Here is a 24,959-nt window from a genome sequence, read left to right as displayed (position 1 = left end):
ATAAGTACGGAGCTTGGCACTGTTTTTATACCAGAGGTGTGTGTTACACAGAAATAACAATTATATCTTTGACTTTCAGTCTGATTTAAGTAGTTTTCACTGTTGACTGTCACCAGTTTTACAAATCATTTTAATACTACACTCTGATTGGTTGGAGAGAGGAAAGGGAGGGTGGTTATAAAATGCAGTTGAGAGAGAGGATTTTTTAAAGGTATTTTATTAGTTGATTGATTAATTTTATTGAGTGATGATGTCACTAATAAAAATGATGACTTTATGCGTGTATATGTCGAGGTCATTTATGATGTATGCATGACGTGCATGATCATGTGATTACCTTGAAGGTCACTTCAGTGTCAGAGCGCACTATAATTCAAATACAATTAGACTGCAAGGTTCACGGGAGAGCTTCTGTGAAGTCTGGAAGGTAGGAGATGAGGTGCTGGCAGAAGTGAAGCTGTGAGGATGGGGCGTGAGTCGTTCTTGGGTTGCTCAGTTGGTAGAGCACTTGCCCGCGAAAGGAAACGATCCCGAGTTTGAGTCTCAGTCCGGCACACAGTTTTGATCTGACAGGAAGTTCCACAATTGGACTAGTTGGATTTTTAAAAATTCAATTATTTATTAAAACTACTTTCCAACTGGCTGCCTCCTTTGAATACTTTGCTGTAATTGGCTGGAGAGATGAGAGATTTTAAATTTCGTACTAACACAATTGGGCTATTTCCACCATTTTGGATTGTTTTGATTGGATCTTTCATTTTTAATACTTTGCTGTGATTCGTTGGAGATAGGGGAGGGGGAGGTGGAATTGGGGTGTGGCTTGCCACCGGTAAGGATCGCAACATCACTGATAAGGCTGGTAACATTTCTAGATCAATGACCTTGTACATCTGACATCACAAATGTAAACAAAGTGAACCAGAACATACATTGCATTCCCAATAATTACTTTTCACATAGATATAAGTTTAAGTAAACAATGAAGTTGTAAATATCAGTTTGCTTTGTACCATGTTAAAATTATGTCCACATATTTTGCCAGCAGATAGATCATTCATAACAACCAACATGTAGTGATTGGTGACATAGTGTGTGCTTAGGCTGTTCATGTTGAACCACTTACAACATTGTGTATGAACTCTGTCATCCTTAGCATGGCTACAATGGGAAGTAGAATAGTGATTGAGTGGACTTATATTTCAGAGATATGAAGGCCCACAGTCCTTTAGCTGGACCACTTCAGGCAAAAGATGAGATGGCCCATTGGTAAAGCCATCACTGACTCATTTCCCTTAACTTTCTCAAGTGGGTTATTGCCCAGTGTCATAATTTCCATCTCATCTATCCACCTTACCAACTCTTGTTCCAGGGAAATATTTTCCCAGCCCAAATATTAAAAATCCATTCACTTACATGTTATCTGTTGGCTGCACTTCACATCTGAGAAAAGTATAAGAAATTTTACCAAGTGCTGTAGTTAACGAACTGAGGTAGCACCTTCAAGATTAGATTTTCTGTGGTTTTTTCTAAATCATTGCAGGGATATGCTGATGTCATTACTTAAAACTGTTACAATTGATCTACGTACCCAATATCAAACAATCCAAACTTGTTCTCCATTTCTACTGGCCACACCATCATCATAGGACCTCAGACCGCAATCATATTAGTTTTTTAGGAATTGTGTACATTTATAAGGGGAAAGCTATTTTGCGAGGAAATGGCTGGTATTGTCTTCAAGGTAGTTGCTGCATATTGGACTTCACATCCTGGGCCCTCAAGGGGCCCACACCTCTTTTGTAGGTACATGGGCGGCACGCACGAGGCCCTGAGCTATTGCAGCCTTTCCCATTCGCTTCCCCATACCCACTCTTTCCCGACCTAGTCCCCCCCCCCCCTCCCCTCCCCTCCTGCACCCTCTTTCTCCTGTGGTGTTTTTCTCTACGAATACCCACCTATTCCCTCAGTTCTGCAATTCCTTGCTGCCTTGTGTTTCCATGTTTTTACTTTCCCTTTTTTTCAGCTCTTTCTGTTGCCCCCTAGGGTTTGACCTCCATCCCTATCATCTTCAGTGTTTTCTTCTCCCCCGTCCTTCCCTGCCATTGGCCTGCCCCTTCTGCAAGGTCACCAGGATGTGTAGTCTGTCCATCTCGTGGGGCAGTTATGTATCTATCTGGTTGAGCCCCCTGGCAACACAGGGCTCACACTTTTGATACCTGAACTGTACTACCTTATATATGCATTGGAGCTCATCTTTTTGGAGTACTGGAACTCCTGCCAATGACTACTGTGCCAGGCAGCCCTTGCTGCAGCTGGGTGGTGCCTACAGAGTGAGTTGTTATCGGAGCGGGTGGTACTTGGGCAGATACTTAGCACTTGAGAGAGAACCACTCCTGTCTGAAAAGATGGCCACAGAAGAGTGGCCAGAAATGTGGAGCTTAGCAAGAAAGCACCATGTTCTTCTATAACCATGTCTTCAGTAGGAACTGTTCTCTCCCTGCTCCTACATTTGCTTCCTCAAAACCTTCCCCTCCCCAGCCTCCTCCTGGGACTAGGGCCAGACATGCTGGCTTCGGGTGATGAAACCCTTCCCCATTACGTACCACTACTGGTCCGGGGGGTTAGAATAGGCCTGAGGTATTCCTGCTTGTTGTAAGAGGCGACTAAAAGGAGTCTCTCATGCTTCGGCCTGTATGTGATGGTCCCCTGTCGGGTTTGACCTCCATTTTTTCCGAATTTTCCTGAAGAGCGAGTCAATTGAAAAGGGCGCCTAACATAGTGCATCACATCCATCATGCACTGAGACCTCTCGTGTCCTTCGTCAAAGAGGGTCTGCACTTCCACTCATTTACCAGCCATTGGGTGTGGTCACCCTCCTAGGTGCAATTTCCTCCATCCACTGTGCATTATAATTTTCTGCGCTGACAATGATAATGGACCAATTTGCTTGGTTGCACCTGAGATCCAGCATGGTAGCCAGTCTGTTATGGTGGGGCGGCCATGTACCCTGTTGGTTGTAGCCCCCTGACCACACAGGGATCGCTCTGCTGATACCTGCACCATTAACTCCCCACGTATGCCAAGGAGTCATTATCATTTAAGACTGATTATGCCTTTCAGTGTTCAGTCTGGAGCATAGCCCCCTTATAAAATTCCTCCATGTTCCCCTATTCAGTGCTAACATTGGTGGCTCTTCTGATGTTAAACCTATTACTTCAAAATCATTCTTAACCGAATCCAGGTACCTTCTCCTTGGTCTGCCCCGACTCCTCCTACCCTCTACTGCTGAACCCATGAGTCTCTTGGGTAACCTTGCTTCTCCCATGCGTGTAACATGACCCCACCATTTAAGCCTGTTCGCCCTGACTGCTACATCTATAGAGTTCATTCCCAGTTTTTCTTTGATTTCCTCATTGTGGACACTGTCCTACCATTGTTCCCATCTACTAGTACCAGCAATCATCCTAGCTACTTTCATATCCGTAACCTCAACCTTGTTGATAAAGTAACCTGAATCCACCCAGCTTTCACTCCCATACAACAAAGTTGGTCGAAAGATTGAACAGTGCACAGATAACTTAGTCTTGGTACTGACTTCCTTCTTGAAGAAGAGAGTAGATCGTAGCTGAGTGCTCACTGCATTGACTTTGCTACACCTTGCTTCCAGTTCTTTCACTATGTTGCCATCCTGTGAGAATATGCTTCCTAAGTACTTGAAACCGTCCACCTGTTCTAACTTTGTTCCTCCTATTTGGCACTCAGTCCGTTTATACTTCTTTCCCACGGACATTACTTTCGTTTTGGAGATGCTAATCTTCATTCCATAGTCCTTACATTTCTGATCTAGCTCTGAGATATTACTTTGCAAACTTTCAGTCGAATCTGCCATCACAACTAAGTCGTCCGCATATGCAAGCCTGCTTATTTTGTGTTCACATATCTTAATCTCACCCAGCCAGTCTATTGTTTTCAACATAGGATCCAAAAATAATGTGAACAATAGTGGAGACAGGTTGCAACCTTGTCTTACCCTCGAAACTACTCTGAACCATGAACTCAATTTACCGTCAACTCTAACTGCTGCCTGACTATCCATGTAAAGACCTTAAATTGCTTGCAAAAGTTTGCCTCCTATTCCATAATCTAGTAGAACAGACAATAACTTCCTCCTAGGAACCCAGTCATATGCCTTTTATAGATCTATAAAGCATAGGTACAATTCCCTGTTCCACTCATAACACTTCTCCATTATTTGCCGTAAGCTAAAGATCTGGTCCTGACAACCTCTAAGAGGCCTAAACCCACACTGATTTTCATCCAATTGGTCCTCAACTAATACTCGCACTTTCCTTTCAACAATATCTAAGAAGATTTTACCGACACCGCTGATTAAAAAAATACCTCTGTAGTTGTTAGGTATGCCAAGGAGTAGATGTCCATTATCCTGGGGCATCGAGACTCCTGGCAATGGCCATCCTGCCAGGTGGCCTTTACTGTGGCTGGGTGTCGCCCATGGAGATCGCCCCAGTCGGAGTGTGTGGCATCACAGCAGATGATGCGCGATGAAGCGTACCATGTCATCACTTGCTGGTGATCACACACCAGGAGTCTCCAAGTATTCCACATCTCAGTGCAATGCAAGGAAGGATGACCCTAAAACATTCCCTCCCTGGCCACAGCATGGGAGGAACACCAGGCTAAGGATGGCAGCAAACATTATTTGCCTTAGTACCTCATATGTTCGAGGGGTTATGGGGTTCCTTTGTTTCAATGAAGCCTCAGTTTTTTGTGGAGCAATTAGAGGATAAGTTTGGGGAGGTGGAGGGCTTGTCCAAAATGTTGTCAGGGTCAGTCTTAATAAAAACAGTATCCTCTGCCGAGTCACAAGCATTACTCGCTTGTGACATGCTGGCGAATGTTTCCATTACCATCATGCCACATAAGAGCGTAAGTATGGTCCAGGGTATTATATTCCACAGTGACCTCCTTTTGCAGTCTGTTGAGGAGCTGCACGCCAACACACAGCATCGAGGTGTTCCTTCCGTCCGGTGCATCCATAGGGGTCTGAGGGATAATCAGGTTGCCACCAGTGCCTTCATCTTGCCCTTTGAGGGTGACACATTACCCGAGAAGGTCACAGTGATGGTCTACCGCTGTGATGTCAAGCCATAATATCCCTCCCTCGATGTGGTGATTTAAGTGTTGATCGTTCGGCCATATGTCATCCCGCTGTACTTCTAGTGTCACATGTCGAGATTGTGGACGTCCTTCACATCCCAGTACTCCATGTGCCCCGTCTCCCATCTGTGTCAACTGTGGAGAGCATCATTCCCCTTGCTTGCCAGACTGCAGGATTTTTCAGCAAGAAAGGAAAATCATGTAATATAAGACGCTGGACCGACTGACCTACACTGAGGCTAAAAGGAAATTTGAGTGCCTCCATCCTGTGGATATAACCTCCTCTTATGCCGCCTATGAGAACAGTTGTAGCCCCATCAGTTCCACATATTCCAGTCAGCTCTCAGAGCTGGAAAACTACACCTGCCCCCTTGATGGTGAGGGGCACTTCCTTTCATGTTGCTTCTGCACCACCTACCTTGGGACCACTGCCCCCCCCCCCCCCCCCCCCCCCAACCATCGGAGACACCAGTCCCCACTTCTCAGCTGGAGAAGTGTAAGTCTTCCTCTTGCTAGGAAGGGGTCCCTTGGGTCACTCCTTTCCCAGGTTTCTGTTAGTGGGAAAGGTGACACCCGCCAGTGGCTGTCTCCAGTCCCTGAGACTGAATCAGTGAAGCCCTCCCACTGAGAGAAACCCAAAAAGACCAAGGGAATTGCGCAGTGGCACCCACACCACCCCTACCTACAAGCTCTGCTTCTGAGGATAAGGTGAAGATTCTGGTGCCTGCTTAGGATCTAGATCTCGCCAGACCCTCAGACACAATGAATATAGACTGCTCAGGAAAAAAGTCGATGGCGGCAGGTGACCCTGAGGTGTAAACTGCCTCATCGAATGTTCCATGCCATCCCAGCCTCATGATAACACTATAGTCCAGTGGAACTGTGCTGGTTTCTTCCACCACCTGCCTCAGCTATGGCAATTGTTAAGCTTTACACCTGCTTTCTGCGTTGCCCTCCAGGAAACCTGCTTCCCGGCGATGCGGACGCCTACCCTTTGCAGCTACAGGTGATATTACAAGAACTGTAGCGAATATAATAGACTGTCAGGTGAACTTGGTATGTAGTGAGCCTGTGCCCCTTCAAACTCATCTTGAAGCTGAGGCTGTCCGGATACGGACAACACAGGAAATAACTGTCTGCAATGTATATCTTCCTGCAGGTGGTGCAGTACCCCTAAACATTGGTTGCACTGATTGCACAACTCCCTAAACCTTTCCTACTTTTAGGAGATTGTAACTCTCATAACCCCTTGCAGGGTGGCACTGTGCTTACTGGCCGAGGCAGCGATGTCGAAACTTGACTGTCTCAGTTCGACCTCTGCCTCTTAAATACTGGGGCCACCACACATTTCATTGTGGCTCATGGTAGTTACTCGACCATTGATTTATCACTTTGCAGCCCAGGACTTCTCCCATCTATCCACTGGAGAGCACATGAAATCCTGTGTGGTAATGACCAATTCCCCATCTTCCTGTCACTCCCACGATATCATGCCCACGGACGTCTATCCAGATGGGCTTTCAACAAGGCAGACTGGGAAGCCTTCACCTCTGTTGTCACCTTTGAATCTCCCCCCCCGCCCCCCCCCCCCCCCCCCCCAATATGGTGTCATCATTGTGGAGGTTCTCCTTGCAGGCCTCTTGTGAGGACTCCATCTTCCTTTACCGGCTCCACATCAGCCATACTTTGCTGATTCGTGATCATCTCCTCCATTGTGAGGATCTGCCCCACTGTCACTGTGGTGCCCATTTTACAGTAGTCCACATTATGCTGGACTGTCCTAACGTAGCTGCCCTGGAGCAGACGCATAATCTTCCCGATTCGCTATCCGTGGTGTTAATGGACTATCCCTCAGTGTTTGACCTGATTGTATTGTTCTTCTCTAAGGGATGATGCCTCATCCTTGTTAGCCATTGAGGGGATGCCAGGACACCCTATTACCTCCTCTGCCCCAAAAGGACAGCAGCTGTCTGGGCTTGACAGTCTGCCCCAGTCCTCAACTTATCTCCTTATCTCCTCTTCTTTCCCCTTTTTGCGTGCTCTGTTTGACATGGTGTTCTTCCTCTGTTTTCTTGTGCTTCTCTCACTCTGTCCATTCCTGTAGTTTTTTCCTAGTATTTTTGGATGGGGTGCCACTCGTAAGTTGCAGGGATATGTCCCCCATCGCACTTTTTGCCTTTTGTGCCTCTTTCTGGTCCCTAGACAGAGCACCTCACTCACTTTTCTTCCTTCCCCCCCTTTCTTTCTACTTCCTTGTTCCTTTCTCAAGGCTTTGTTGATATTTGGTAGACCTTGAGATTTTCTTTCCTTGGGTTTCGTCACTAGGCCCTTCTATGGTGTGTACTTTTGTTGATTTGCCTTTTCCATGTGTGTGTGTGGGGGGGGGGGGGGGGGGGCAGCCTGATTTCCTCATAGTTTGGTCCCTTTAATCACTAAACCAACCCACTCATTCCCCGGCTTCAGTATTGACAGGGATCCTGATGTCAGGCTGACATTATGGAAGAGCTGCACTGTTGATGACAGGTTGCCACCTCGTGCATTCATTTATAAGTTTGTATGTTGCCAGTTCTTTGTGATGCTAGTTGATGTAGATTTTTCTGGAAAAATTGCTTTATGAAAACATCAGATAGCAAAATTAGAATTAGTACTTGTTAAGATTTGTGCAACAATTTACAGGCATGGATCACTGAACAATATAGACAAATATGTGATAGTTAAGATTTATGTAATTGTTAGTCATTCATTTTAAACGTTAAGAAACTCTTAGAAGTTCCCTAATTTTAGTTTTATATCTTTCATTTTTCATTATTTTCAGACGGAATTGGGACATGGTACTTTTATTAGAGGGCTGGAGACAACAGCACATTACGATCCTAAAACTAAAGAATTTGTTTTGAATTCTCCTACATTAACATCGTACAAATGGTGGCCTGGTGGATGTAAGTTATGGTTTCATTTCCTTCACCTTTTAGCATATTTAAAAGTTTTGTTGATATAAATAGAGTATGCATCATGCATAAACATACACATTATCATCATAAAAAATATATGTATGTTCTCAAATCATATCATGATTGAAATATTGTTACCTTATTTTTGATGTGTACAACTGATTGGTAAATGTATTCACACAGAGCAGTTAAAATCCCAAGTGTTTTGAACAGATCTTTACGATGAGTTCGACTACTATTTTTGGCTATTATCCTTGAGACTCTCTTCTGGAGTTTGAAAATTGTGTTCATATTTTGTCCATTTGTTCCCCAAAAACAATGCCTTAGCTAAGAATTGAGTGTACACATGAATAGTATGTAACTAAAAGACACTGCATGTTACATACTGATGATAGGATTCTAAGGGGATAACATGCTGATGACATTCTGTTTGCAAGTACCTTTGTGTGTTCACACCATTTCAACTGAGAATCCATATTCATTCCTAGAAATTTTACATTTGTTACACAGTCTATAGAGGTGCCATCTACATTTAATTTAATGTCATCATTTTCCCCTCTTCAAACTGAAATTCAAAGCATTCATTTTCTTTATGTTCAATGTCATTTCATTGCTTGTTGACCAATCGTAAACTTCCTTGAGAGTTTCATTTGCTTTCTCTGCAAGGAGTTCTCAAGTTTTCTGGGTGACTATAATGTTCCTGTCATCAGCGAAGAGAATTTTTTCACCATGTCTAACATTACTGGGAAAGTCATTGATGTGTATCAGGAATAGTATTGGTCCTAATATGCTATCTTGTGGAACCCCTATATTAATGTATTTTGATTCTGATAAGTTTTTCACTAAACATTTAGATCTATTTGAAGTATGTGTTATCTCTACTCTTTGTAATCTATCTGCTAGTTATGAGCGAAACCAGTCATTTGCTACCTCTCTTATTCATAATACTTCTAATTTATTTAATAGAATCTTGTGGTCGACTGTATCGAAGGCCTTAGAAAGATCCAAAAATATCTTTGTCAAGAGCATCAAGTACAACTTTAGTGAATTCTACTAAGGCTGACTCCATATTTTTGCCACTTTGGAAACCAAACTGTGATTCACTTAAAAGATTTTCTTCCTTCAGGTAATTCATTAATCTGTCTTTCATAATTGCTTCTATTATTTTTGAGAATAGTGACAGCAGGGAAATGGGCTGGTAATTTTCTACGTCTTCTGCATTACCTTTTTTAAGCAAAGATACAACTCTGACCTGTTTAAACTGCTCTGGAAATGTCCCTGATGTGAAGGATTCATTTATTATATTTGTTAAGGGGCCTTGTATAATCTCTAAGCATTGTTTCAGTACACAAGTTTGTACTTCATCTAAGCCTACTGACTTTTTATTTTTTAGTTTTTGAACAGTTTTATTGACTTCATTCTCTGTGGTTGGAAGCGAATCATTGTATTTAGTGCAACATTATTTACAGGTGTTATATTTGCTTTGGGGAATTTTTGCTGTAACTTCTCTGCATTACCTGAAAAATTCTCGTTTATATAGTTTGCTAAGTGTTGTGGATCATTTATTACCTTATCCCTCTCCCTTAGCAGTATGTTATTCTGCATTTGTTTGCCTCTCCCCATTTCCTTTTTTATAACATACCAGACTGCTTTGCTTTTATTCTCAGCATTATATATTATTTTATTATTAAATGACTTTTTTGCAGAAATCAGCACCTTCCTATAGATCTTTTTGTATCTATGATAGAAATTTAAGAATTCTGGATCATTGCGACTCTCTTTCATGGAACTGAGGTATTTAAGTGTTTAGGAGGACTTCTTAATACCTGCTGTTATCCATCTGTATTTGTAAGATGTTGACACAGACATGCATACTTTTGGAATTGCTTTTTCAAAGTTCAGTTTGAGTAATGTTGAGAATTTCGTATTCACATTGGTTTCCTTATACATTTCATCCCATCTTTGTTTTGCTAGTTCTTTTGAAAAATATTTAATTTAGATTTCTTATAGATGTCATTTGTAGGCTTGTAGTTTAAGGAATGATTCATTGCCTGATTTTTACTGTTGTTATTTGACAGAGATTGTCTGATAGTGAGAGATCTTTTACAACTACATCTCATTTTTCCTAGTCCATATTTGTGGTCACATGGTCAATACTGATGCAGTCAGTGTAGTAACCCTTGTTGCACTATTGACCAATAGGAACATTCCAAAACTTTGAAGGATATTTATGAGAGTGCTGCTAGATTCATTTATGATATTAATGTTGATATTAATGTCCGCACACAGAATTATGCTGACCTTCGTACTTGAGACTTTATCTAGAACTTCTGTTAATTTATTGAAAAAAGTATCCACACTACCACTGGGAGATATATATACTTACAAAATGATTAATTTCTTGGTGATATGAAGCCCTTTTAATTCAATAGCTGATATTTCAGAATGAGTGTCTTCACTTACTGTACTGAGATCATGTCTTGATTTGAACTGTGTTCCTTTCCTGATATAAATGCATGATCCTCCACCCCCTGAAGCAGTTCTGCAGTAAGAGTTTGCCCTTTCATACAGTGATAATACTACATGTTGGATTTCTGTGTTTCTACCCCAGTGCTCAGTAATACAGACTACTGTACAGTTCAAAGTTTGGAACTCAACTTCTAATAGTTGTATTTTATTTTTTATTGATTGCATGTTTTGATGGAGGATTGTTAAGTCAGTGAAATGCCCCATGTTACTCTTTCCAATGGTTTGTTTTTCTTAGTGACATTTGGTATTGTGATATTTGGAGTGTTAAAATCTGTCTTGTGTGTGATTGTTTCAGTATTTTTTAAACTGCTGGAGATACTCTTTAGACAGGGTAACCTGTTGTCTGGATTTATCCTGAAAAAGACTTACTATTCGTACCCATGACCACATGTATTTGACCATTTGTGGCCCAATATTCACCCCCTACACTTTCAACTGTACCAGTCTTCCCTTCCCAGTCCTGCTTAGGTGTAGGCCAAGCCTAGTGAAACTCCATCTGTTGATAGTCCCAACAGGCACCAGAGAAACACGAGCGATGTTGGCTGCCCTCAGGGCCATACCTAACCACACATTGCTTCGCCTCACAGCTCCATCAAGCTGTGGTTGATCATGATTCCAGAACAGCTCAACAAAGTGTACGTTGGTGCCATGAGTCAGGGAAGCTATCTTTTCCAGGTCACCACCTATGTCATATGGCCCATCCTTGTCCAAACTGTTTCCCACCCCACCCACTATCATTACACGGACCTCTTTCGTAAAGTCCTTACATAAAGACTCTAAGTTCTCTATCACATGACTTAGCCCTGCATTTGGCTTGAAGATACTTGTAACCTGGTACACTGTCCCTAAACTTTCCTGTAACTGAGGGCCTACACCTCACCCATGGCTACTACCTAGTAGTAGCACTTTCTTCATCCTAACACTTTGTACATTCCTAGGCTTCTTGGCATTGGTTGAAGTGTGCTGCATATTTCCTGCTCCTCATTCTACCTGAGGCTCTTCTCGACTTAACTCTGGCAGTGTTGATATCTGTATTTGGTGTTGATGATAAACTGTCAGATTGTATTCTTTTCTTCCTACCCTCCATCCAGCTGCCAGTTCCCAACCATCGTCGTCCCCCCTATCCCCCTTGATCCCTATCAGTTCCTCCCTTGCTTCCACCAACTATGCCTGAAGGGCACAGATTTTCCTTTCCTGTTCCCCAATCAAAATGTTCCTACTGCATACTCTGCAGTTCCAGGAGAGAGCCTCTTCTGTTCTCCCAACATTCTCCCCACTGCATCCTCCTCCCCTCACCTCCCCCTCCCCTCACCTCACCTCCCCTCCCCTCCCCTCCCCCCCCCCCCCCCAAAGATTGGCAACAAATCCTTCTACTCACTAACCTATAATAGCTCCCACATTTCTCACTCATGGTAAGTTTCAAAAGAATAATTAAGTTTAAAGAATGTTTTAAATTGGTCAAGGACACAAGATTGACTGTGCGCGAAAAAAATAATAAATAAATAAATAAAACCAACAACAACAAAGGTCTTATGTGCAGTTGTTGTTTTTGTGCCGATTTAGAGATACAATGACAGAAGAATGAATTAGTAATTACTTTGCTTTTAGAGAATTTACGTTATCAAGCGTCAAGTTATTAAACATTTATAACTCGGAAAATTCAGGCCTAGATCATTTCTGTCTAAGTAGTAAACAATACAAAATGTGTTAGTTAAATACAATTTATAAATGTTTAATTACACTTTTATTGAGACAATAGACAATGATGAAACTAGTGTCTGTCTTTTTTTTAAAATAATTTCTGCACTATCAAGAAAACTTGCATAAAAATTTTTTGTGTTTATATTGCGCAAAATTTCTGGTTATGCTGCGATTATTGGGACTCCAGATAACATGAAGTTTTTTCAAGAATAAGCTCTGCTGGGTCGTTAATATTCAGTTGTGTGACAAGAACGGACACTACAGCAAGTATATGAAACAAAGAAAGTTTAAATTTGACACTATTTCTTCTTAAATAAGTTCTTTTAGGGGACGAAGAAAATACCTGTGATCTCACTCGGTGGCCGTGTTGAATTAAACAGCTTTTATTGGCAGCCCATCCTGTATAGCAGAATTGGCCAGTGCCTGCATCCAGGAACCATAGAGATGACAGAACATGCCACCCACAATTGTAGCTACAGCCAGCTGGAGCAGACTTACTGACATAGACTGTGTCAGCACAGCCCCACCACAAAGAAGCAACCAGCAGTGCGAGCTGTGGGTAGGCTGTGTGATGACAAGCCATGTTTGGCATGGCCTGGGATTAACCCAGGATCTCTGGTGTCAATGGAGTGCTAGACATTGACATCTACTGGAGGCCCCACCAGAACAGACCTAGTTTGATGCCTGAGATGTAAGCTGTCCAGCCATAATTTCAAGCTTTCTGACCGTATTTCTCATTGTTACCAATCAGACTAGGGGACAAGTGGCTTACTTCAGCCAAGACCACATAAAAATGAAATTGCTGCCGGACTGTACTTGGCATATCTGTAATTATTTACCACCAAAATTATAATGAGAGATGCTAAGATCCTTCTAGAATAAAAGATAACATATCTGACATTGATGACAATGGAAAACATGCCTAATTATATCAGCCATTAACTTCGATAATACTGACAAATTTGTGGTCTTGCGGTAGCGTTCTCGCTTCCCACGCACGGGGTCCCGGGTTCAATTCCCGGCGGGTCAGGGATTTTTCCTGCCTCGAGATGACTGGGCATCATCATCATCATCATCATCATCATCATCATCATCATCCATCCCCATTACAGTCAGATGAAGGCAATGGCAAACCACCTCCACTAGGACCTTGCCTAGTACAGCGGTGCGGGTCTCCTGCATCGTCCGCAACGCTCCTCGGAGTGTGGGACCTCATCGTCGTCACACTCCAAAACAGCCATGGATGGTGGAACATTTCTGTTTCAATGAAATATTTCCCTTAATGCAGTATCAAACACATAATAATCCACCTTGTGTATTTCTGATTCACAGCTATTTCACTACATGTTCACTTGACTGAGTCTGCCCCAATACTGCTACCGTGTCCTCGCTACTAACTCATACTCTTGCCATGACACGACAGGACCCTGTCTGCTGGAAAAAAGGTGAGAGACCACAGAATGTTTTAGAACGTGAGGCTCACCAGCTAGTGCCTGCTGGCGAGCATATCAATTATAGTATCCTTACAGAGAACATCATGCCAGCTGGCACTAGAAGGCCCATGACTGCATCTAGCAGCCAGTATTGATTATGGAGACAGTCAGCTGGCACTGAGGCCACATCATTGCTCTGGATGGAATCATAGACAGGACTGGACTCAAAAATGCAGCATGGCCCCAGCAATAGTTATGTCAGGAGTGCAGGATGACATTGGGGCAGGACAGGACAGGTCAGGTCTACCGTATTTACTTGAATCTAAGCCGCATTCGAATCAAAGCCACACCTGAAAAATGAGACTCGAAATCAAGGGAAAAAAAATTTCCCGAATCTGAGCCGCACCTGAAATTTGAGACTCTAAATTCAAGGGGAGAGAAAAGTTTTAGGCCACACCTCCAAATCAAAACAAAGTTGGTCCATTGTAATATGAGACATAATTTAGGTCGAATGAATGATGATACAGCTATAGTGGTTTGGTTCGAGTCGTAAGCTTAGCAGTTACGCTTCAGCAGGTAGCCATTGCTATGCGTCAGGTGCTCCGTCCGTATTTATACGGGTACCCTTCCTTTTTCATGTGCTTCGTCTGGTTTGAATTGATTGCTTATTTTTCTCTGATCTGATAAGTGCCGTTTTCTTTGTTATAGGTGTTTACGTCACTCTAAGCTGAAAATGCATTACTGTACTGTGTCATGCATTGTTTGTCAAATTCTGATCATGAGTGTTTATGGTCTGTCGCCGCCTGCAGCATGGCTTGCTTTTGTGCACGCTACTGCCACTTACAATTAAAAAAAAGAGAAAGAGGAATCGTCTCATTAGCGAAACAAAGACAATAGACTGCTATTTGTTGTTACTTACACTGCTGCTTTCTTTGATAATGATCATCAAGAACAAAATAACAGACTGCGTATGATAGAAGATGTTCTGAACGAAGGTTTAGCGAAAATTTTTCTCCATTTGAAAATATTTGCAGACACCTCTTTAGTACATTACAGTCTGCACAGAAATTAGAGTCATCTTAGATTTAAAAATCTAGTCAATTGCCGTCCTTCATTTCTGACTGTATCACTATTAGGCATAAGAATAATACGAATAAACATGACATGATACGTACATTCTTCCGCATTTGCTGTTGTCTCACTCTAGTTTTGTAGTTTATTAGGCAGGCAGGATTGAAATGAGATAGCAACAAACACGAAAAAATACATGGCAAAATGTTTATATTCGTATTATTCTTATGATGAAAAGAATACTGCATGTGATTCACAATTCATAAAAGTTCCTATTAGTAACCGTCTCTTCTCACAGGTAGGAAAAAACTCAGAATGTAGAGTTGGCCATATTGACAAACATCCCAAACAGTCTTGCCAGTCGGATTTTCGTAGTACATTGAAATGCTGCTACATTCGAAGATGAACAATACGGAATTTGTATTTACTTCGTTGGCTCATGTATGAAAATGCAGTGGTCGAAACTCGGAGCGGAGGAAAAAGCTCATCTTCCACCCTTTTTTTTTATAAATTTATTTACTGACGCAGAGGTTTTGGCACTAGTATTTATCTTTGTGCCTGCAAAGCATGCCTGTGTAGCGCTACATATATTCAACGGCAGAAGTTAGTTGTGGCAGCGCCTACCAACATTTTTCAGAACTTCTTCCTACTTTGCACTAGATTCTAAGCCGCAGGCGGTTTTTTGGATTACAAAAACCGGAAAAGAAGTGCGGCTTAGATTCGAGTAAATACGGTAATGTCAGGTGACGAGAGATGAGTCCCCAGCATGTGTGCTCCTCTGTTGGGCTGGAGACCTAGCTATACTTCTCCAGTCAGCATCATTGTGACAGGAAACCCTGCTTGTTCTCATGTGTGCCTGAAAATTGCTGCCCCAGGCATTGTATGTGGAGTGAGATGGCATCTCGTAAGGCAGCTTGCAGAGTTCAGGATGCAGAGTTAGCAGTATTGCAGTGCCTGCCACTGGGTTTTCATAACTGGCAACCAAATTGTGGTTCACTCAAGCCGATGCAACGTGACTTACAAAACACTCTCTCAGCCGATGCTTGAGAATCTCTAGTCAGTCTGGGATATGGGAGATACAAAGGAGTATGCTACATTCTGAATAGGGTTTATGGCTTTTTCCTCCCTGGACTGTTGTGTTATGTGTCTTTATTCACAACTGAGGTTTCAGCCTATGCCTTTCCTGAGAGACAGCTCACTAAGGAGTGTATCAGTGCAGAATCGTTCTTTTGTATAAATGACAAAGACTTCTGTCTTATAATGCATATGCAATTTGTAAACGTGGTTGAGATGAGGTCAGTGGCCTCTTAAAAGGAACAGTTATGCACTGACACACTTCAGTGAGCTGTCATTTGAGAATGACACAATAGGGCAAAATTGTGATTGCGAGTAGAAACATTTAATAACAACCCATTTGAAAAATTTTGTCATTTTTAAAATATTGCAGGACTGTCCATCCATATTAACAGAAAATAATTGCCTAGTTTAGTAAATTTTAGCATCACAGAGATGCTCATCAAACTTCTCCTGTGGCAGACACCATAAGATAGGCATTAGATCCCTCATATACAGTTTGCAAAGTAACAGTGATGGGAAAGTCGGAGAACTCTGAGGTCGTATGATGGCTTACTGACAATCTTCCTTGCAACATTTGCAAAGGGAACACAAAAGGTAGGTGGAAATGACAATAGTACCAAAAGTACTGGGTGATCAAAAAGTCCGTATAAATTTGAAAACTGAATAAATCACGGAATACTGTAGATAGAGAGGTACAAATTGACACACATGCTTGGAATGACATGGGGTTTTATTAGAACCCTCCCCATAAAAAAAAAAAAATTACAAAATTTCAAAAATTGTCTGACAGATGGTGCTTTATCTGATCAGAATAGCAATAATTAACATAACAAAGTAAAACAAAGCATAGATGATGATCTTTACAGGAATTGCTCAATATGTCCACCATCATTCCTCAACAATAGCTGTAGTCGAGGAATAATGTTGTGAACAGCACTGTAAAGCATGTCCGGAGTTATGGTGAGGCATTGGTGTCGGATGTTGTCTTTCAGCATCCCTAGAGATGTCGGTCGATCACGGTACACTTGTGACTTCAGGTAACTCCAAAGCCAACAATCGCACGGACTGAGGTCTGGGGACCTGGGAGCCAAGCATGACGAAAGTGCTGGCTGAGCACACGATCATCACCAAACGATGCGCGCAAGAGATCTTTCACACGTCTAGCAATACTCCCTTTTTTTTGTCTTCTTTTCTAATAAAACTCCATGTCATTCCAAGCATGTGTGTCAGTTTTTACCTCTCTATCTACATTATTTCATGGTTTATTAAGTTTTCAAATTTATACTGACTTTTTGATACTCACAAAAGTAAAGTGAAAAATACTGTTAGTATATTTCATCAAAATATTGGGGGATTGAAGAATAAAATTGATGAGCTTCTGCTTTGTTTAGAGGATATAGAAACCAAGAATGTAATAGATATACTATGCCTGTCTGAGCATCACGTTGTCACTGATATGCAAAAGGTTAGCATCAATGGGTACAAATTAGCTGCACATGTAAGTAGAGATAATATGATGAGAGGAGGAGTTGCCATATATGTCAAAAGCTTCCACAGTGCAAAAAATTTAGAAACTAAAAATTTTGTGTAGAGCAACATATGGAAGCATGTGCCACTGAACTTAAACTAAATGATGGCACTTTCATAATTGTAACAGTGTATAGGTCCCCCTCAGGGAATTTCCAGCTATTTCTAGAAAACTTGGATGCTTTGTTGTGCTATCTGTCAGACAGGGGGAAGCAAATTATCATTTGTGGGGATTTCAATGTTGATTCCCTGAAAGAGTGTAATAGGAGGAATGACCTTTTAGTATTACTCAGTTCTTTCAATTTGAGCTCCGTCATTGATTTTCCTACTCGGATAACAAATAACAGCAGTACATTGATAGATAACTTTTTTATAGACCAAGATAAGTTTAAGGACATAAATGCTTATCCTGTTGAGAATGGTCTTTCCGATCATAGTGCACAGCTTGTTACAGTACATGACATAGCTCCATGCAGTATAATAAATCAGACTTTCAAAGCAGTGCATTCAATTAACAATATAAATATTGCAAACTTTAGGGAAAGCCTACAGCAGCTAGACTGGGATGAAGTGTATAAGGAACCCAATGCAAACTTGAAATATAACTTATTTCACAATACATTTTTAAGGGTATTTGAAAATTGTTCCCAAGAAAATAGTTAAACATAATTCCAAGAAAACATATAAAAAACCTTGGCTAACTAAAGGAATAAGAATATCTTGCAACCGTAAAAGAGAACTGTATCTAACAGAAAGAGGGAGTACTGACCCCGAAATTGTTCAATATTATAAAAACTATTGTGCGGTACTAAGAAAAGTTATTAAAAAGTCCAGAAGCATGTGTATCATGTCTGAGATCAGTAACTCTGATAATAAAATTAAAGCAATTTGGAATATTATTGAAAGGGAAACAGGGCAACCAAGAGAAGAGGAAGACTTTAGTGCAATAAAACTGAATGACAAGTGCACTAACAAACAATCAGAAATTGAAAATATTTTGAATAATCATTTTTTAAATGTTGTGGAGAAAATAGGATCTAGATCTTCACTAGAAGAGGCAAGGCTATTAATAGAAGAGGCCATACCTGCGCAGTTTGAAACAACTGTAATTCCACCAACCTCTCCCTCTGAAATCAGTAAAATAATAAACTCACTGAAAAGTAAAAGCTCTTACGGAATTGATGGCATTTCCAGCAAAGTACTTAAAGCTTGTTCCCCACAGATAAGTAGGATTCTCAGCCACGTATATAATAGCTCTTTGGAGCAGGGTGTTTTCCCTGATAGACTGAAATATGCCATTGTAAAACCATTGCATAAAAAGGGGGATATGTCGGATGTCAACAACTACCGCCCAATCTCTCTTCTGACAGCTCTATCAAAAATTTTTGAGAAAGTAATGTATTCAAGAGTAGCCTCCCATATTTGTAAAAATAAAGTACTAACAAAATGTCAGTTTGGTTTTCAGAAAGGCTTTTCAACAGAAAATGCTATATATGCTTTCACTGATCAAATATTAAATGCTCTGAATAACCGGACATCACCCATTGGTATTTTTTGTGATCTCTCAAAGGCCTTTGATTGTGTAAATCATGGAATTCTTTTAGATAAGCTAAATCATTATGGTTTGAGTGGGGCAGTGCACAAATGGTTTAATTCATACCTAACTGGAAGAATGCAGAAAGTTGAAATAAGTGGTTCGTGTAATGTTAAAACAACAGCTGATTCCTCAAACTGGGGTGCTATCAAGCACGGGGTCCCACAGGGTTCGGTCTTAGGTCCTTTACTGTTCTTGATATACATTAATGACTTACTATTCCACATTGATGAAGATGCAAAGTTAGTTCTTTTTGCTGATGATACAAGTATAGTAATAACATCCAAAAACCAAGAACTAAGTGATGTAATTGTAAATGATGTTTTTCACAAAATTATTAAGTGGTTCTCAGCAAACGGACTCTCTTTAAATTTTGATAAAACACAGTATATACAGTTCCGTACAGTAAATGGCACAACTCCAGTAATAAATATAGAATTTGAACAGAAGTCTGTAGCTAAGGTAGAATTTTCAAAATTTTTAGGTGTGTCCATTGATGAGAGGTTAAACTGGAAGCAACACATTGATGGTCTGCTGAAACGTCTGAGTTCAGCTACGTATGCTATTAGGGTTATTGCAAATTTTGGTGATAAGAATCTCAGTAAATTAGCTTACTATGCCTACTTTCATTCACTGCTTTCGTATGGCATCATATTCTGGGGTAATTCATCGTTGAGTAGAAAAGTATTCGTTGCACAAAAATGTGTAATCAGAATAATTGCTGGAGCCCACCCACGGTCATCCTGCAGACATCTATTTAAGGATCTAGGGATCCTCTCAGTAACCTCACAGTATATATATTCCCTTATGAAATTTGTTGATAATAATCCAACCCAATTCAAAAGTAAAGCAGTGTGCATACCTATAACACCAGGAGAAAGGATGATCTTCACTATGCAGGGTTAAATCTGACTTTGGCACAGAAAGGGGTAAATTATGCTGCCACAAAAGTCTTTGGGCACCTACCAAACAGCATCAAAAGCCTGACAGATAGCCAACTAACATTTAAAAATAAATTAAAAGAATTTCTAGATGACAACTCCTTCTACTCATTGGCTGAATTTTTAGATATAAACTAAGTAAAAAAAAAAAACCCTTAATGATTAGTGTCATGCAATATTTTGTGTAATGTAATTTCTTGTACAGACATCTTTTATTAACCTGACACGTTCCACATCATTACGAAGTGTCGTATTCATGATCTATGGAACAAGTATTAATCTAATCTAATCTAATCTAATCTAATCTAATCTAATCCAGTAATTTACCCTCTGGCATATTCCATAACGTATAGATGTAGGTGGGGTAGAGTATACATTAACAGAAGAGAAACACCACACCTTACCACATATCCATCACTTGTCCTCTTTTTCATTTTTATTCATGTATCCAACAGAAGAAACTTTAATTTCCCATCATCCAAATTTACTAAGAGTACTAGCAAAGTTCAGTTTCTGTACTTCTTAATGATTACTGCTATTTGATCAGTTGTTATTCAGGTTGCAAATTTTTGTATTGAGTTTTCTTATTCATTTCTAAAGTTGTCTTATTCTTCTGCAATGTGCAGGCAACTTCCAAAGATGACTAGGTCATTGTTTAGTAATTTGACCATGTGTAGCTCGATAGTAAGTTCCAGACTACAATTCAAAGGCTCAGGGTTTGATTCCCTGTCAGAACTAGGAATTTTTCTTTTACTTTTCATTTCTTTTACCCTTGGCAAAGACTGAATTGTGTAAAAATGTCAGTTTTCCCCACAGTTTAGAGTCCATATTAAACAATAGCTCACTTACAACTGGCAAGGCAAATCAAAGGACAGAGAAAGGTGGGGCATACCACATCCTGTAGAACCATGCCTACTAAAGCAACCAGCCTTCATTTTGGAGATAACTTTACTTTTAATTTTTTTAAAGGAATGTTTTAGTAGTTAAAATGTCCTTTGTATGTTTTAAAATCATGCTGCATCACCATTAAAAATAAATCTAAAAATATTCCTGTTAAATTTCCAATTACATTAAGCATACATGAGTTTAATGGATTTCTGTTCTTGTTGCAGTGGGGCAGACAGCAAATTATGCAGTTGTCATGGCACAGCTTCACACAAAGGGCAAGTGTCATGGCATCCATCCATTTATTGTGCAGTTAAGGGATGAGGAGACTCATCATCCATTGCCAGGTAAATTTAATAATCCTTTACTGTGATTGTCAGTATTTTTAAGTTACAAATGTTCCTGAAGAGTGCTGGGCTATTGATCACACTTTCTTTTTGCTGATGTAAAATAAACTCAGATATGATTACTCACTGAAAGTGTGAATCAATTGAGAATAATGGATGAACTATATGAAATAGCATTGTCACATGCGATCCTCAGTCATTCTGAAATGCATTAATGGTGTACGTGCACACACATTCACGCGCAATGTGTAGTTTCTGGGAGCTTACACAGTGCTGTAAACAGAAAATTCATTGACTAATCTTGCTATAAAATGACTAGCTATTTACTGTAAATTGTCAGTTTGATTAGATTGTGATTTATGCAGTACTTCACCATAATGAATAATATATGGCAGACTGTAATTGAAAAACCAGCAGTCTGTTTGAAAGTGGTGGTTTTTCTGCTAATGAAATATGATGCACATATATTACTACATATGACAATAAATAAATAAAACAGTAATATAAGTTGTTGTGATATAAACAATGCTATCGTTAATACTATTGATAGTTACTATGACATACAGAATCTGTTGAAGTTTCACTCACGTACAGAGATCTACAGTAGTGAATGCCAATTGTGTGTGTGTGTCTGTGTGTGTGTGTGTGTGTGTGTGTGTGTGTGTGTGAGAGAGAGAGAGAGAGAGAGAGAGAGAGAGAGAATCAAACTGCACACATCCACATTACTAAGGCCTTGTTTGTCATGGCGTGGTAGAGAACAACTGCTTTTTAACCTCAAACTGGGCCATTTTGCTGTGAGAAGTTTCATCAAAGTAATCAACTCATTGTCAGTGGCAGTGGATGAGCGGTTTCCTAGGTCAGATATTGGACTGTAAGGTGCACCCAGGAACATATATAGATTCATATTGCAATTTAGCAATGATGAAGAGTGGATTGAAGTTTAAGAGAATTGTGAAGAAGAATCATTGAGGAAAAAAGTCGAATCCTGTAGTACTGAGGAACTAAGAGATGTTTTTGATGTTATCTGACTCTATTGCTACTGAGGTAATTAACACCTCAGTAGTCAGTTAATTTGAAGAGGAATGGATGTCTTTAAAAAGACTATCAACAAACTGGGTAGATAAACATTGGTAACAAGAGAAATACTTCAATTGATTAATGAAAGGAGATGGTGTATAAATGTTTAGGAAAAGACAGGAATACAACAATGTAAGTTACTTAGGAGTGAAATAAATAGGAAGTGCAGGGAAGCTAGGAAACAGTGGCAGTAGGAAAAATCTGAAGAAATGCAAAAACAAATGTTTGTCATAAAGGCTGATTCATCCTACAGAAAAGTCAAAAACAGCATTTGTTAAAATTAAAAGCAAGGGCATCAACATTAAGAATGAAACTGAAATTTCACTGTTACACACAAAGGAGAGAACAGATAAGTAGAAAGAATACAATGAAACCCTCTATGGAGGGAGGTCTTGCCTGATAATATGATGTGGGAGTTGATATGGAAGACACAGAAGCTCCAGTATTAGTCAGGCTTTATAGGGCTTTGCAAGACTTGCAATCAGATAAGGCAGAAGGGGTATAACATTGCTCTGGAAATTCTAGAGTTATTAGAAGTCACAACCAAATGACTATTCAAGTCAGTGTGTTGAATCTGTGAGATGGGGACATACCATCAGACTTGCAGAAAAATATTGTCCACACAATCCTAAAAAAAATTCAATGTACTTGAAACTGGCTGGGTGAGAGTAAGTAACAGAAGCAAAATTTCTTCTGTTGACATTTTTATTTAGTAAAAGAAAATTTCAGGCACATAACAATATTGTTACTTAGCACTCAAAATAAGTATTTTTACTGTACAGGTGAACACAGTTAGATAAGCTTTGAGTTAAATAATTAACAATGTGTGCAATTTTCAAACATTTTTCCAACAGGTATCGTAATAGGAGAAATAGGTACAAAGCTGGGGATGAACTGCACAAACAATGGATACCTAGGCTTCAAAAGTGTTCGTATTCCTCGAGAAAATATGCTGATGAAGAATTCACAAGTGCTTGAGGTAATCTTCCTTAAATATCTCTGATACAGTCTTGGCTTTTCATATCATTTTTTATGTTAGTATCATATGTCTAAAAGCATGTGTGTTGTCGGACAGATGTGTGGATGGTGAAAGGTCAAATACATCAAGGTACCAGTTATTTTAATTGGAACTACAATGACAGCAATTATATCTTTTACTACTATATAGAACTGTAGGCATAAGAACAGTGAGCGCACCCACCAAATGGCATGTAGACGTCATATGACAGAAGGGTTGTGTTCATGTTGCTAATCGGACATTTTTTGTAGGAGTTTTCATTGCTGAACATTATTTTGCCAGTCATTCATATGCATGTTTCGTACTGTGGTTTTGTTACAGGTATCTTTGTGTGCCTATGATGATAAAATGAAATAATCAAATACAGAAAGGGAGAAATAATACTGATGCATCATGCACCATACATCATCCACCTCAGAGTTGCTTATGAAATACCAATATCTACATCTCTGACAGAAAAAGTGAGGCATCTAGAAGGTTAGAGGGAAACAAAAGGAAACTTCTTAAGTTCAGAGGGTATATTTTGTTATTTCAGTGATTAGATAATTGAGTCAGTTTTACAAAGAACTTGGCAGTGACAAAAGTCACGGGATAGCGATACACACATACACCTGCAGCAGTCATACTGTGTACCCAAGGTGTAAAAGGGAGTGCATTGGTGGAGCTGTCATTTGTACTCAGTTGATTCATGTGAAAAGTTTTCCAACATGATTATGGCCTCAAGGTGGGAGTTAACAGACTTTAAGTACGGAATGGTAGTTGGAACTAGATACATGGGACATTCCATTTCGGAAATCATTAGGGAATACAATATCCTGACATCCGTAGTGTCAAGTGTGCAGAGAATAGCAAATTTAAGGCATTACCTCTCACCATGGACAATACAGTGCCCGATGGCCTTCACTTAACAAATAAGAGTAGTGGCATTTTCGTAGAATTGCCAGTGCTAACAGACAAATAACACTTTATGAAATAACTGCAGAAATCAATATGGGATATAAAATGCATGTATCCTTTAGAACACTGCAGCAAAATTTGGTGTTAATGGGCTAGGGCAGAAGACAACTGACAAGGAGTGCCTCTACTAACAGCACGACATTGCCTGCAGCATATCTCGTGGGTCCTTGATCATATTGATTGGACCCTAGATGTCTGGAAAACAGATGCCTGGTCAGATGAGTGCCGATATTCGTTGGTAAGAGCTGCTAGTGGGGTTCAGATGTGATGCAGACCACATGAAGCCACAAACCCAAGTTGTCAATAAGGCAGTGTGCAAACTGCTGGTGCCTCCATAATGGTGTGCCTTAGTTTATATGGAATGGACTCGGTCCTCTGATCCAACTAAACACAGCATTGACTGGGAGTGGTTATGTTCAGCTACTTGGAGACCATTTGCAGCCATTCATGTTCCCAAACAATGATAGAATTTTTATGGATGACAATGTACCGTGTTACAGATTACAGTTGTTCACAATCGGTTTGAAGAACAGTCTAGACATTTCAAGTGAATGGCCACCCAGATCACCCAACATGGAACCTGTCGAACATTTATGGGACAGGATCGAGTGGTCAGTTGGTGCACAAGATCCTGCATCAGCAATACTTTCACAGTTATGGACAGCTGCAGAGG

The 24,959-nt window shown here is 40.3% G+C and overlaps 1 protein-coding gene across 1 annotated transcript in view; it reads left to right on the top strand.

Moving 5' to 3' along the window:
* The window catches only part of LOC126282276 (probable peroxisomal acyl-coenzyme A oxidase 1), a 74,019-nt gene that overhangs the window by 19,939 nt on the left and 29,121 nt on the right, over positions 1–24,959 (top strand). Inside the window, exons 4-6 of the mRNA XM_049981918.1 lie at positions 7,994–8,117; positions 21,115–21,234; positions 23,166–23,290. Coding sequence (XP_049837875.1) covers positions 7,994–8,117; positions 21,115–21,234; positions 23,166–23,290 — 369 coding nt within the window. The remainder of the gene's footprint in view (positions 1–7,993; positions 8,118–21,114; positions 21,235–23,165; positions 23,291–24,959) is intronic.

This window comes from Schistocerca gregaria, chromosome 1 (genome assembly GCF_023897955.1).
Source record: "Schistocerca gregaria isolate iqSchGreg1 chromosome 1, iqSchGreg1.2, whole genome shotgun sequence".
In the NCBI taxonomy this organism is placed as follows: domain Eukaryota; kingdom Metazoa; phylum Arthropoda; class Insecta; order Orthoptera; family Acrididae; genus Schistocerca; species Schistocerca gregaria.
The sequence above is the reverse complement of the archived record's forward strand: the minus strand, read 5'-3'. Positions and strand labels throughout refer to the sequence as shown.